A 16,129-nucleotide genomic window follows, 5' to 3' on the forward strand; every position below is an offset into this window, starting at 1 on the left:
AATGGATGTCAGATGAACTGAGACATTTGGCCAAGAAGAAAAATGCATGGGATACATATAAATTAATTGGTGACATGGAAGCCTATGATAGATATAAGCTGGTCTGTAACCAAGTCATAAAGAAGATTAGGCAGGCAAAGGCAGATTATGAGAAATCCTTGGCAAAGGATGCAAAGAAAAACAGAAAAGAGTTCTTTACCTATGTAAACTCTAGAAGGAAAAGAATGAATCAGATTGGTCCACTGGATATTGATGGTTCAACAGTTGAGGATCCTGCTCAGGTGGCTAACAAACTAAATGAGTATCTTGCATCTACATTCACACATGAGGAGTTATTCAGGAAGGGGAATGCCAGAAATGGAGTAAACTTGCAGTGAGCTAGATGATTTTGTAATAACTGAGAGGAAAGTAGAGGAGAAATTGTTGAGGATAAACATAAAAAAGGCACCTGGGGTTGATGGGATCTATCCAGTTATATTAAAGGAGGTGGCAAAGGAAGTAAGCAAACCCTTAGCCATAATTATGAGAGCTTCTTTGGACTCGGGGGAGATTCCCACGGACTGGAGATGTGTAAATGTATCTCCAATTCACAAAGGGGGATCGAAGGGTGACACGAGTAATTATAGACCTGTTAGTTTAACTTCTGTTCCATGAAAATTAATTGAGGCACTGGTTAAAGAAACACTGCAGATCATCTAGACAAGACTTCAGTTATAGCTCGAACACAGCATGGTTTTGTTAAGGGAAAGTCTTGCCTGACCAATTTGATTGGATACTATGATGCAGTCACAAAAGAACTGGATGCAGGGAATAACTTTGATATTATATATTTGGATCTTAGAAAGGCTTTTGATACTGTTGCACATGGAAGACTGTTGCATAAATTGGAGCAGTGTGGCATTGGAAGCAAATTGCTGCTGTGGATAAAGGGATGGTTGAGGGGGAAAAGACAGAGTGGTAATCAATGGACACTGCTCATCATGGACTAATGTTATTAGTGGAGTCCCTCAGGGTTCAGTGTTGGGTCTATTATTGTTTTCTGTATATATAAATAAATGATATTGATGATGGTATATCAAGCTTAATGTCCAAGTTTGCAGACGATACGAAGGTTGGCAGGGTTGTCAAGGACACTACTGACACTATGCTGCTGCAACAGGATCTGGAAAGGTTGAACAGATGGGCTGAGAGGTGGCAAATGAAGTTTAACATTGACAAATGTAAAGTACTACATATGGGAAACAGCAACCCCAGAGTGACGTATCAACTCTGTGGTACTACACTGACAGTGATAGAGAATGAAAAGGACCTGGGGGTAATTGTGCAGGCAGATATGAAGTTCTCTGAGCAGTGCAGACGGGCTGCAAGAGTAGCTCATGGTGTCTTATCAACAATATACAGGAAGTTTTCTAGCAGGGATAAGGAGGTGATTATTCCCTTGTATAAGGCAATTGTCAGGCCGCACCTTGAGTACTGTATACAGGTCTGGAGGCCTCATTTCAAGAAGGATGTAGAGTTGCTGGAACGAGTACAGAGAAGGGCAACAAGATTAGTGAATGGAATAAAGGGTTGCTCTTACGAAGAAAGGCTTAAATTTTGCAAATTACAGCGTCTGGAGACTATGCACTGGCGAGGTGATCTGATAGAGGTGTATAAAGCCGTGAATGGTTTGAGCATGCTCAATGCTGATGGGATTCTTCCTCTTACTCAGAATAATCACCTGAGAGGGCATAAATTCAAATTGAGGAAAGACAGATGTAGGATAAGATGTGCAGAAATTTGCCTTTAGCCAGCGGGTAGTTGGTTGGTGGAACAGACTTCTATCCCTTGTTGTTGAAGTTGATAGCCTAAATAAATTTAAGGCTCACCTGGATAGGTATTTCAAATGAATGGAGGGGTGAAATGGAAGTGGGTTTTTTTTTTTTTGCTGATGCTGCATAAGCTTGCTTTCTTGCATCATATGACTCTACTAATGCTATAAAATTTTTGTATAACAATCTTTTATTAGAACCTTTCTTTCTTATAATACATTAATTTTATTAACTAAAATGATTAAACCTAATTTACTATTTCTGCAATGCAGGCTGTAGAAAGATTTTCATTTTTTAAAAGTTTTCTTGGATTTAAAATTTTTTTTTTTTATCAATTTAAGCATTTTTTAAGTTTTCAAGCACAATTTCATCAAATGAAAATGCTATTTTAATTTGGCTTTGAAGATAATACTCCGATTAGATTATATGATGATAAAGGCTAATAGTAACTTTTGGAAGGCTGCAAAATTTTACCTATTTAAATATATTTTTATAAGAAGAAATTTTATCTGTTTATATATTCAGAGCTTTACATTAAAAATTTAGAGCTGAAATTGCACAAAAAGAAAGGGAGACAAATATCTTAAATTTCATACTAATGTTTTAAATTATTTTGGCATTATTACAACAACTGTTTCTCAGAATACACCCTGCAGATATACAAAACTAATTCTTTTCCCATCACTTCCAATGATGTGATCCGTGTATGGCAGTAATATACTTCGATAACCTCATATTTGGGATTTCTATAAAAATAAAAAATAAAAAATTTATAACTGCAAAAGCATGTTAAGTTCAATAATATATAATAGAAAGTTCATAACACGAGACTTATAAGTCTGTAATAATGAAGTGATAAAAATCAAAATTTGAAACAGGAATTGTAGCAATAAAGGTATTGCCACTAGCATGGAAAAATAACCAATAAATGCTAATGAAATACAAAAAATTAACTGTCTCCCAGAATAGCTATTGTTTATTCTTGAAATTATTGGCTTTCAATCCCTACCATTCCTTGAAAAATGATCACTGCAGCGGTGCAAAATATAAAAATATAACAGTTTATAATAAACAGGTGAATTGCTCTTCTCATCTTACAATTATATATTATATATATGAATTTGAATGAATGTGCACTATACTGTGTAAATAAAATTTGGGAAAAAATAGCCATAAGTTATTCTGTTTTTTTGGGCCCTTCTTGGGACTTAAAGGAAAGTTTATACTTGTAATACTTTACAATTCCACTTAATCCTTACTTACAAAAAAAATGGCAATTTCCACTTTATTTTATTCAAATATCTACTAAAACCTATATTAGTTTAGGGCTGCAAGGTCTCAGGCTTACAAGACTTTACAAATAAATTAGTACAAAGCACAATGTCCTTATAATGAGCTGGTAACTTGTTTAGCTTTTTTAAATTTGCTATGCACTAAATTATATATTTCTTAAATATCAACTTAAAAAAAAATAAATAAAATGATGACATATGTGAATACGTAAAATTACGAAATATTTTTACTACAAAAGTAAAAATATTTTCTTCAGTGTTATTTTGAAAGCATATTTTATTATAAGAAATAACTACTCATTCAAAATACAATGTAGTAGAGACAATATATTGTTAACTTTTTAAGTATTAATGTACAATTTTGTTTTTAATTAAATACTGTACTGCAATTTATCAAGATAGCTATTTCAATAATCGTCAAGATAGCTATTTCAATGGAAGAACGTTAGATATTTGAAGTGCAACACCTAACAACCTGTTAGTGATCTTTAATCATAAAGTAGAAATGAGATGCCAAAAGGTTTTGAAATCAATTCCTAATGGTCAGCTTACAGGTCCTAGTTTACAATCTATTCAGCTTGTGCTGCATACCTTTCTCATAGCTATTTCCATGGACACTGGTCTTCTGATTTGGCAGCTGTAATTCTATCCTTTTTCCAAACCATTCCAAACATGTGCCTCAACTATTCAACATCCATTCACTGTTCAATTCCAAACTCATAGAATTAACTTTATCCTTTTGACTTCTGTACTTTGGAACAGCTTTCCTTTACATGTATTTTCTGAAAATTACAATGTACAGAAATTCAATATCAATGACTACCTCCTGTCTTCTCATCCTTCAACCCATATACTACACTTCTAGTACTGTACTAAATGTTTTTGATATATTACTGTTAGTATTGTACTAAAGTAATGCCTTTTACTTTTGTGATCACCAAAAAAAAAAAAAAAAATCAGCAAACAGCATCACAACCTTATACATGAACCAAGCCAAAACTATTTTCATAGCTAAAAGTATAAAAAGGGCAAAACTCTACATTTTGAAAGTCACCAATATAAATTATGAATTTTATATTTTAACAATATCAGACATATAGGAAATTGTTTTGAAATACTACATAATTTAAAAATTTTTTTATCTTCTTTACTAAATGATATATACTCTTCCATTTTCTATAGCCTTTTAGCCAACAACTTGTTAATTGTTGGAATAATTAACAAGTTGCTGTTAATACGAGTCTCAAGCTGCCTCTACGAGTGGTTGTGGCTGACAGCTTGGGGAAATGCAAAGTTCAGCTGAATAGATACCTATGTGAGAAGAGAGTCAAATAAGCAGTTTATTAATTTGTTTTGGCTGGTGCAGCAAAACCAGCCCTTCCTTGCACCATACAGGTAATACTAACCAGTAATGATATATAACATTTTTCATCTTTTTATGGTAATAGTATCATCCAAAAACAGTTCAAAAATACACAAGTGTTGATCTATATTTCAAATTTGTGGTAGGACATATGAATGCTAAAGTTTAAAATGAATTGGGTTCTCAAGCCAGCTACATGGAAACTGAAGAATGGAACGTGTTGTTGAAAACCTCCAAAATACACTCAATGTTCACATTCAAATTCTTGCAAAAGATATGTATCAGTGTTTTAAGTGTAAAAATTTTAGAAAAAAAATTTGCAAGGTAACTGGATAAATCATCGTCTGCCATAATAGATATGAATTGTTGTGATAGTTAAATGAAACATACTTTGGGAATATCTTTCAAAGCCTGACTCAGATCTTCTATCAAATCAGCTTTAGATTCCAGTCCTACAGAAAGCCGGATTAAATTACTTGTAATTCCAAGTTTCCCACGTTCATCTTCAGGAAGAGCAATATGTGTCATCACACATCTGAAATTTTTAATAAGTTTAATTTTGAAATTGGGCTCACATACTTAAAGAGAAAATTTAACTATGTTATTAATGTTATGATTTAAGTATTTTAATTAATTACATCTATGACAACAAGGTTAAGCTATGCATTACATCACAATACACATTACTTGTACATATCATTTATAGGATAATATACCTATCGCAATGTAGTCATGATTTAGTAACTTTTACAGTATATCATCATTATTTTGATATCCGATTATTTGAAATGCGATGTATTTCAAAGTTACTAGTCCCAGAACTAACCATACTGGGTTTTGTGTGCACATTATTATGGATAATTCAAAATACATCTGCAGTGAAATTTGAAGTCTAAATTGGTTCCCATGACTTGAGAGTAGCCTGTCTAATTTGAAAAGTCTGCTAAAACCAACTAGAGTCAAACATCATCATAACAAAAATTTGCTACTGTACAGTATATTTTATATATGTCATCTTTAAATTATATATTTTGTCTCACTTCTTCCAGAACCATTTGCAGAATCATGGAGGAGTTCCTTAAACTCTGACACATCTAATCACATAATACATTTTGTTCACACATTCACACTCAAAAGTTCACACTCAAAATACACTCAATTGCCAATGATATGAAATGTGTGATTTCCTAACACAGCACGTACATCTTTAAAGCATTGCACATATGTACATGCTAAACATCAGAGAGAATGACAATGAATGTGCTTCAGAGAAAATATACTTTCACCAGGGAAAACAAAAAATAAAATTACTCTTTTTAATTCAGAACGAGGCATGTACAGTCTTTCTCAATTTCCCACATAACAAAGATTACTGCGTTGCATTTTTGCCACCAAACTAAAATGATTAGAATAATATACATAGCATAACATATATGAGCTATATACAAGTTATATATGAGCTGCATACAAGCAATATGCTGCTTATTATGTATAATTGTATTTCAGCTATGTGCAAAAAAGGGTGAAATTTCTCTCTTAGTACCATCAGTTATTTACTAAATTTCATAACTTAGCATAAACTGGTCTTGGAAATTACAGCTATGTAAGCTGGTCATAGAATGCTTGGATGAACCCGTGATCATGTTTATCGTTACCTTAGAACAGGTATGTGTGCATGCGTGAGAGAGAGAAAGAGAGAGATCGAATTGGGATTAAATCTGTTTTTTGTGCACACAAATCAAGGCTATATTTACAGATTAAATTAACTATGGAACACACTTCAGCAATTTCTTCATATTTTCAATGCTATTTTGCTGAGCCACATTAAAAGACAAAAAATATACTCCACTCCACTCCACATTCAAATTAGACAAAGTGCACTAATGTAACAGCTGCATGCAACCTTTTCCTTTCAAGCAGCTTCAGTGACTCACTCACTCACACACACACACAGATTTAATCCCATATAACCAAATTAAAACAATGAAACATATACAGGGTGGTCATAATTAAAGTATCCCTATTCAGAGCTCTCTGTAGCTCTAAGTAATAAGTGGAATGCCACCAAAATTAGTAAGTAAACTATTCAAGGCATGGAGAGAAGGATTCTGTGAAAAAAAAATTAGTTCCAAAATCTGCCGATAGAGGGTAAATGGCACTGTACAAGAGGAAAGACATGACAAAGTGCCAACAAATAAATAACTAGGATAAACCTTAATGAAATTACAAATTTTTATTTGTGTTCTTTGCAAAAAAAAACAAAAAACTGTACTAAACTGCCAGAGGAAATGGTTTCACAGCTCCAAACTCACTCACAGTTTACTCCCGATGGCTGATGATGTCGCTGATGGTGGAATTAGCTTTCGATGTGATTACTATTGTTCTGGACCAAAAATTGCATTCAATGCACAGTGTGCTCAACTGCAGAATGCAACATCTCTTTAATGTTCTGCACATGCTGCTTTATGTTGTCCTTTAAGACAGCCAGGTTAGGTACACTTCCTCAATAGACATTGGCCTTGAGATGACCCCACAGCCAAAAATCACACAGTGTAAGGTCAAGCTAACGTGGTGACCATGCAATGGGAAACAAGCAACTAATGACTCTTTCTGCAGTAAAGTGATGCTGGAGAAGCTGCTGTACTGGTCGTGTGATATGAGGAGTCCCAGCTTGCATAAAAATTGTCTCATCCAGGCATCCTCTTTGCTGCAGTTGAGGAATAATGAAACTGCTCAGCATGTGATGATATCTTTGTGCTGTAACAGAACAGGTGGCTACTCCTGCTGGGTACAATTCCTCAAAAAAAGTATGGCCCTAGGATGAAATTTGAAGTCACACCACACCAGACGGTGATTTTTGACGAGTGCAATGGGATTTGCTAAATAGCATGCAGTGCTTCTAAAGCCCATATTCAGCAGTTTTGAGCATTGACAGTCCCATCAAGATAAAAATGGGCCTCATCTCCCCAAAAAACGTTCCATGGCCAGATACCTGGCCATGGAACATTCAGTTAACAGTTAACTGAATCATTCTGGCCAAAAATGTTAGAGCAAATGCCATTCATTTTTCAGGATCATCTCTTTGCAGCTGCTGCTGCTGGCGACTGATCTTGTATGGATAATAGTGGATTAGTTTCCGAAGAATTTTCCACACAGTGGAATATGGGACATCCAATTTCTTCGCTACCCCCCCCCCGTATGCTGTTACTAGTTCCAGCAGCTGTATCCATGGATTAGTCGACAATAGTCGTTGCTACTTCCTCTGTTGTGATCTTAAAATTGCTGAGGTGAAACAGGCTTCCTTCATCTTCCAGGCTTAACAACAAAAGACCCAGTTTCCTCAAATTTGTTAATCGTCCTTCTAACTGCCGCAGCTGATAAAGGACCATGACATAGATTCTTACTTCTAAATTCACGCAGAGCAGCTGCTGCATTGCATCCATTAATGTAGAATAACTTCGAACTTTAATTGCAATCAGGTAGAGTGAGACACACTGTTAACAGTAAACTTACAGAATGCACTTGTGATGTTCGCGTTCTGCCTTTATAGCTCTCTGCTGCTGGGAAAATTAAATTAATTCAGATTTATGCAAATTTTCTGCTTTCTTAGGTGTATAATTTTTTAGTTTGGATTTAAAACTAGTGCAATTCAGTTTCTTTCTGTTTTTTTCAAAGAGCACAAATAAACATTTGTAATTTCATTAAGGTTTGTCTTAGTTATTTATTTGTTGGTACTTTGTCATGTTTTTCCTCTTGTACAGGGCCATATTAGATTTTGGAACAAATTTGTTTTTCACAGGATCCTTCTCCCCATGCCTTGAATAGTTTATTTACTAATTTTTGGTGGCATTCCGCTTATTATTTAGAGCTACAGAGAGCTCTGAATAGGGATACTTTAATTATGGCCACCCTGTATTTTTCTACTTGCACCCACACAATGGGCATTTTCTCTCTTCACTCATAGCTGTTCTAAAGTGCCAAACTTGGTCATCTGTTCACACATGTGATCTATTTATGTAGCTGTAATTTGCAAGAGCATTTTATGATAGGTTATAAAGTAATTCAGTGAATAAGCAATAGTGATAAATGAAATGTCACCCTTTTTTTTTCATGGATTACAAATATTAAACAGAATTTCCCAAATATGGAAACTTTCATTAGCAAGTATATATAGTTATCCATAAACAAAATTGCATTTTAACTTATACATTGAGCTACATCACTGTTATAGTGGCAAAAACAAAACTTAGTAATATCTATTATTACATGCAAGAAATTGACTGAATTTCTCCATAGTACAATTATTATCTTTCTAATCGTAACTAAATTAATGTGTTAACTGATTATAATTCACAAATTTCCACCACAGCAAAACTAAAGAGATTCTTAAAATTTCAATTGATTAATAATTGATCAATTCATCAAATGATTAATATTGTGTACTAATCTTGTTAGAATACTTTGAATTCTGTGAAAAAAAAATTAGTTCCAAAATCTGCCAATAGAGGGTAGTTTAAATCAAAATGAACATAATTTGATCCCCTAAACTTTGAATGAGGATATACTGTAATGATTAAAGTTCTATTTAGATATTATAAAGTAATAATAAAAAAAAACTGGAAGTGATTTAATGCACAAAGTAATAAAAAAAAATAAAAAAAAACTATATGTTGTGTAATCTGCAGAGATTATGTAGCCATCATCAAGTAATTTATTTTTGTTTCTTTAAACATATATAAAATACAAATTATGTAAACTTACGGTATGCTTACTAAGCTTTCAGTTGAACCCAAACTAGGAGCTAGTGTAAAAACTTTCAGTTGTTTAGAAAATTCTTCAGCTTCAGATAAACCTCCTTTGATATAGAAGGCAACCATTCCACTAAATCCAAAACATTGACGACATGCCAATTGATACTGTGGATGGCTTGGTAGACCTAAATGTAATTTTTAAGAAAACATATTAGTCGTAGTAGTGATGGCAAATAATGCAAGAAAGCAAGCTTATATAGCATCAGCCAAAAAAAAAAAAAAAAAAAACACCAACAAACCTACAAAACAGTTCACCCCAAAATACCATATACTAGGAAAAGTCAACTTTACCCCCCCCCACACACACACCACACACATACACAGTATGTGTATGGTGTGGGGGGGGGTAAAGTGTATAAGGAATGTATTGTGATCATGAAAATTTTCGAAGTCAAATTTTTTACATATTAATTTTTACTAATTAATACATAAAAATATGTGGGCGGAATGTCAGCGGATCTACTGATCCAGATTTTTTTTATGTATAATCAAAAACGTTTAGTATTACTTAATATTTTATTAAAGAAGGTAAAATATGAAAAATTAAACATTTTTTTTTTTTAAATTTATAAACTATTTTAATAATGCATTAAAAAATTGTGATTTTTCCTAATATTTCTTAATAACTTCATTTACAAGAGAAGTAATAAAATTCTTTAATTGTAAAATTTTTCAGATAAAAAATGTCCAAAAGAAAAATTGAAGACATAAATACTGTAAATAAAAAAAACCTTACAAAACATTTAAAACGGAGTGGCTTTTAAAACAAATTGATGCTGAAATTCAATCATCAAAAAAGCAAAGCCTAAACTAGGAGATATTTTTCAATACAATAAAGGAAATGGTGTCATCTTTTGTACTTTTTGTGCAGAAGCAAAAGTTTCAAGAGAATTTAGTACAGGAAGAAAATGGGAAGATAAGAAACCAGTTTTTTTAAACAGTCTAAGTCAGAAGATACATATAGATGCAGTTACCAAGTTACATAATCTGAAGGAAAGGAAGAAGTGAATAACTTAAATCAAGGAAAGAAGGAAAAAGGAAAGAGGTGAACAACTGAAATCAAATTTTGATATGGTTAAGGTTTTAATTAATGATGTGATATTAGCCATAAAAATTAATGCATCAATGAACTCTGTACAAGAAATTCATGAACACATGGAAACATTTATCCTTGAGGTTGTCACAGACAATCTCTCAGATATGCCAGACAAGCTGTACTTGCTACTAGGGAGTCTAAAACGCTGATGGAACTGATATTCGGGTGACACTCAAGTCAAGTGGACCCAATTTTGGCGAAGTCCGGACGGTCTGTGACAGCCAAATCCTCTGCTTGCACCTTCATATTAGTCATAGTAGTGACCAATATGAAGTGTTACATGGTGGCACTGTTAGTAATCCTGGGTATAACCTCCATGCACAAGTACATGGTGGGTGACCACCCAGGTGTGAACCAACGTAAGCAGGGATCGAGGTGTGGCGCCCACACCACATGGAGGAACGCCGCCCCTCTATGTTATCAGGCAGTACTAGGTAGTAGATGACTCTCATCAACCAGTGAAATACCACCACTTTGCTTATTGGAGGCTTGAAATGGTGGAACCCATGTTTAGTCTCTAGAGCTAAGTTGCGGTCAACCTTTCCCTATCTCTTCCATCATGCAGTATGATTGATGACTTTTGAGGTTATGATGAACGTCGTGGTGAGATCCAATATTCCTTACATTTCGAGGATACAGCTCTAAAACGGTGTTTGCAGGCCGGCCGCTAGTTAGTACACCAGACCGAACCTATTGGTAACTCTCTAGGAGGTTTCCAGATCAGCTAGTGTATAATCTTGCTACCCCTACTCTGCCAGATAGTGACTGGAGGGAGTCCAAGTAGTGTGTATGCGGGGAGCATTGTCAAGGCCACGTTATGTTAAGGATCTGGGTATATTCTTACCACATGTACGCCATATCCAAAAATTTCATTACTTCATACAGCATGTCCCACCCACTTTTTCTTACCATCGAATACACCATGAATTGTCAAACAAATAGAGCAAGCTTATCTGCGAAAAGATCTAAACCTCCCAAGCACTTCCTAATTCATTTCACAAATATAAAATTTGTATGTGGTCTCAATTCCAATCTCAACGATGTCCATTTCCACTTGCAGTCTGCCAAACCCCGTGTACTTTTTCTGACAGAATCTCAGTTATCAGTTGATTCAACTATTGCTCATCTCAGATGCCCAAATTATTCACTGTATGATTCCTTTCGCCTCAAATGTGGTACTTGTGCATATGTCCATTCTAATATTCCCTGTCAGAGACTTGGCAATTTGGAATCTCCTCTCTTTGATCTTCTCTGGCTTAAAATCTCTCTCCCTCATTGTGTCAAATTCATCTGTTGTCTCTACCGTTCTCCCAACTCCACTAATCACTTGGAGCTCTTTGACTTCCTCTCTTTGCAATTTCACTTTCTCCAGTCCAACTTTCCTAACAGTGAGGTAATTTTCCTTGGTGATTTGAATGTTCACAACTCCATCTGGCTTCCGTTTTCTAGTCAGACCGACCCAGCAGGTCGAGATGCTGAGGCTTTTGCAATTACTAATGACCTAGCACAGATTGTTCATTTACCTACAAGAATACCAGACAATCCTAATCATACAGCCAATACGCTCGATCTTTTTCTCACAAACAACCCTTCTAAGTACACAGTCGAAGTGAGAGGTCCTTTAGGCACTTCAGATCACAACTTGGTGATTGTCTCTTCTCCAATGGAACCTTTATCTCATGGCTATTCCCAACCTCGTATTGTTTGGCATTATAAGAATGCAAAATGGGATGACCTGTAGGACTTCTTTTCTTCTTTTCCTTGGTCGGATTACTGTTTCAAAACTTCTGATGTCAACGTTTGCTCAGATCGAGTCAGTGAAATTATTCTTGCAGGAATGCAATCCTTTATCCCACACTCCACTTTAAAATCTCGTCCTTTATCTAAACCTTGGTTTTCCAATAAATGTGCTAAGGCTGTTCATCAAGAGAAGAATGTTGCATATCGTAATTGGCTTGTTTATAATTCTTAAGTTTCATTTTCTGCCTAAACCAAAGCTCGCAACAATTGTAAAGCAGTTATTAATCAGTCCAAACTAGAGTTTGAACAGGCTAAGAGTAGAAAACTTGCTTCTTGCCCTAATGGTAGCCGAGCATTCTGATCTCTTGCCAAAGCTATTGGCCGCAACTTTTGCCCATCTCTGCTCCCACCTCTGTCCAAACCAGATGGTTCTGTTGTCACTTCAGCCAAGGATAAGGCTGACCTGCTAGCATCCCATTTTTCTTCCAACTCATGTATTAATGATCTTGGTAAAACACCTCCCACCATTCCCAACACGCTCCATTCAATGCCTCCTGTGGTCTTCCGTCAAAAGGATATCAGAAGGATTTTGATGAATCTTGATGCTAAGAAAGCTCCAGGTCCTGATGGTATTTCTCCACTTGTTCTCAAAACCTGTGTTCCTGAACTTACTCCTATTCTTTGCCGCCTTTTTTCATTTTCTTATTCCAAAGGTGCTTTTCCTTCTGCTTGGAAATTTGCTCATATCTAGCCAGTTCCTAAGAAGGGTGACAAATCCCTCACATCCAATTATCGTCCCATTGCAATTACTTCTACTCTTTCTAAAGTAATGGAGAAATCAATTAACTGCCAACTCTTAAACTACCTAGAAACCTCCCGTCTGATCAACGATCGCCAGTATGGATTCCGTCAGTGTCAATCCACTGGTGATATTCTGGCTTATGTTACCCATTTATGGACTAATTCAGTGGAAAGGTTCGGTGAAACACAAGTAGTTGCTCTTGATATCTCAAAGGCTTTTGATCGTGTTTGGCATCTAAACAAGCTTCCATCTTATGGTTTGCCAACTGTTTTTAGTAATTGGTTATCCAGTTTTCTCTCTGATCACTCACTGAGGGTGATGGTAGATGGCTCTCTGTCTTCTAACTTCTCCACTAATGCCGGTGTCCCCCAAGGTTCAGTTCTTTCCCCCACTCTTTTCCTCTTGTATATTAATGACCTTCTTCCATTGACTGGGAATCCTATCCATAGTTTTGCCGATGATAGCACATTGCATTCCATTTTCCATTTTGAGAAACCTTGTCCTGCTCAATCAGCTTTAACTTCTCGAAAATCTGCTACCAATTCCTTAAATGCCGATCTTCAGGTAATTCTCCAGTGGGGCAAAGACAACTTAGTTGATTTCAACCCTTCTAAAACTCAGTCTTGTCTTATATCTCGCAAAAAAGGATTCTTCTGCTGCTATGCTTATCTTTAGTAACACTCCAATTTCTAGGCAAAATGATATATCTCTTTTGGGGATTACCCTGACTTCTAACCTCTCTTGGCACAAGCACATTACAAATATTGCTTCCTCTGCATCTAAAAAACTTGGTTTTCTCTTTCACTCTCGGCATTACTTTTCTTCCAAACAGCTGCTCACTCTGTATAAATTGCAAATCTGTCCTGCCATGGAATATTGTTCCCACATTTGGGGTGGTGCCCCCAAAACCTCTCTCAGGCTTCTTGATTCCATTCAGAAGAGGGCAGTTAGGTTAATTAATGATTAATCTCTAACAGAGTCTCTCCACTCGCTTTCTCATAGCCGTACTGTTTCTGCTGCATGCCTCTTCTACAGACACTTCCATGTGCACTGTTCTTCTGAATTGGCTTCTATAATTCCCGGTCTCTCTCTTTCAAAACAGTCCGAACAAGCGCTGCCACCAGCCAACATCCATTTACTGTCCAACTTCAAACCCACAGAACCAACTTTTCATCTTCTTCATTTATTCATTCAACTGCCGTTTTCTGGAACAACCTTCCTTCATACGTATTTCCTGAAAATTACAATCTACAGGAGTTCAAGTCCAATGTCAACAAATATCTTCTTTCTTCTTCTCAAACTCCAACCCAAGCACAGTACTAAGTACTATAGGTTCTAATACCTCTTGTGTTTGGGGTTCACATAAAAAAAAAAAAACAAATTGGAGAAGCAAAAATTATTCATTGAATTTGTTGAATGTATAAATTCTGTTCTCATAAAAAATATCATGAACGAAATAAGAGAATCTACTTTCCACACATTAATTGAAGTTGAAAGTACTGATATTTCAATAAAAAAGTATTAATTTTGTATTTTAAATTTCGAGTGAAAAATGAAACATATTACAAAACAGTATTTGGAGGTATTTTGAAGCTTACAAACTGTAATAGTATATCCATTTTAGAAAAAATAAAATTATTTTACAACGAATATAATCTTGATATTTAAAATATGATAATATTCACGTCAGATGGAGCAAATGTTATGCTTGGAAGGAAAAATGGAGTATTATTATTATTAGCCATATGGTGCAAGGAAGCCTAAGGCTTATGCTGCACCAGCCAAAAAAAATTTCTGAATTACCCTGAGAGAAAAAGAGAGAAGTAGAAGGGAATCACCAAGAAAAAGAAGAATGATGATATCCAGCTCAGGGCCCTGGGTGTGCCAAGCCCATACTCACCAGATGTGAGCCCCTGGGGTAACAGCAATTCTCAAAAAGGAAATATTACATCTATCTGAACAACATTGTGTTGCACACCGAGAAGATTTAGGATTGGAAAGAAGCATGGAAAAATGTATCTATTACGCAAGATATAGAGACGTTGCTTAGAACTGTATACACAATGTTTAGCAGGTCTAGCATAAAAAAAGGAAAATTAGAAGAACTAGCCCAGGTTACAGAACACGATGTTGTATCTTTTAGACCATTAAATAAAGTCAGATGGTTATCGAGACATTTTGCAGTTGAGGCTTTAGTAAAAAATTATGAAATATTAATTGAATATTGCAATGAGCAGGTTAATGAATGTAATGATCCTATTAGTAAACACTGTTCACAAATTTTGACAAATTCACAATATCATATGGCATTAATTGTGCTCAATGATGTATTAGGAGAGCTTGCCATCACTTTGCAAACATCTACAAAAAAAGTTGTTTAAACATTATTGATGCACATCAATATGTTAAAGCTAAAATAAACAAATTAAGAAGCCAATATCTTGGAAAAAATATTTTTTGGAGTGAAAATGTGAAAGAAGTATTATCAAAAATTCAAAGTGATGGTGACACTGCAGCTATAATTCGCTTTATCAAACGTGTATGTGATCACTTAGATAACAGATTTTCTGATGATGAATTAAACGATTGGAAAGTATTTGATATTAATGCTATCACAAATGAAAGCAATAATTTTGACTTTGGGAAACTTAATGTGATATACTTTGCAAAAAAATATTCACGATTTAATACAAATAATGAAAGTGATGTTATTTCTAAAATATCAAAAGAATATTCGGAATTAAAATTTATAACTGTGAAAAAACTAAAACTGGAACATTTAAAACTTTCAGTGACACTTTAAATTTCATACTTTTTTGTAACATATCCATTCTCTATGATATTATAGGAATATTTCAAGCATCAAGTCCAGACTGCGAGCAAGGATTCTATGAATTCAATTAAGACAAAAAATCGAAATAGAATACAGTAATACCCCGAAGTTACGCGATAGGTGGGTCCGACGAAAATCGCGTAAGTCGAATTCGCGTAAGTCGGGGTACAACTTTGCATATAAATACATATAAATTTTGCTTAATTGGGACCAAGGACTAACAAAAACACTAGTTTAGAAGAAAAACATTAATAAAATTGCAGTTCTTTATACATATTAATACAAAATATGTATTAAAAAAACAAATGACTTACGTAAAAAAGTTATTTCGATGTCGATGGCTTCATAAAATCTAACAAATTCGTCTGACGACACAGCGCC

The 16,129-nt window shown here is 34.9% G+C and overlaps 1 protein-coding gene across 3 annotated transcripts in view; it reads right to left on the reverse strand.

The window, feature by feature from the left end:
* Positions 1-2,386: 2,386 nt before the first annotated feature.
* Positions 2,387-16,129, reverse strand: part of LOC150086481 (cystathionine gamma-lyase-like) — a 70,410-nt gene continuing 56,667 nt past the window's right edge. Inside the window, exons 9-11 of one of the 3 annotated variants that reach the window (XM_090371421.1) lie at positions 9,228-9,402; positions 4,857-5,001; positions 2,437-2,557 (exon numbers count right to left, since the gene is read on the reverse strand). In XM_090371421.1, the coding sequence (XP_090227547.1) occupies positions 2,543-2,557; positions 4,857-5,001; positions 9,228-9,402 (335 nt within the window). In that variant the 3' untranslated portion in view covers positions 2,437-2,542. Of the gene's footprint in view, positions 2,558-3,783; positions 3,886-4,856; positions 5,002-9,227; positions 9,403-16,129 lie in introns of those variants that run through there. The other 2 variants (XM_090371420.1, XM_090371422.1) reach the window with 2 other exon arrangements.

This window comes from Mastigoproctus giganteus, chromosome 4 (genome assembly GCF_048544385.1).
Source record: "Mastigoproctus giganteus isolate SK-2022 chromosome 4, ASM4854438v1, whole genome shotgun sequence".
Lineage (NCBI taxonomy): Eukaryota > Metazoa > Arthropoda > Arachnida > Uropygi > Thelyphonidae > Mastigoproctus > Mastigoproctus giganteus.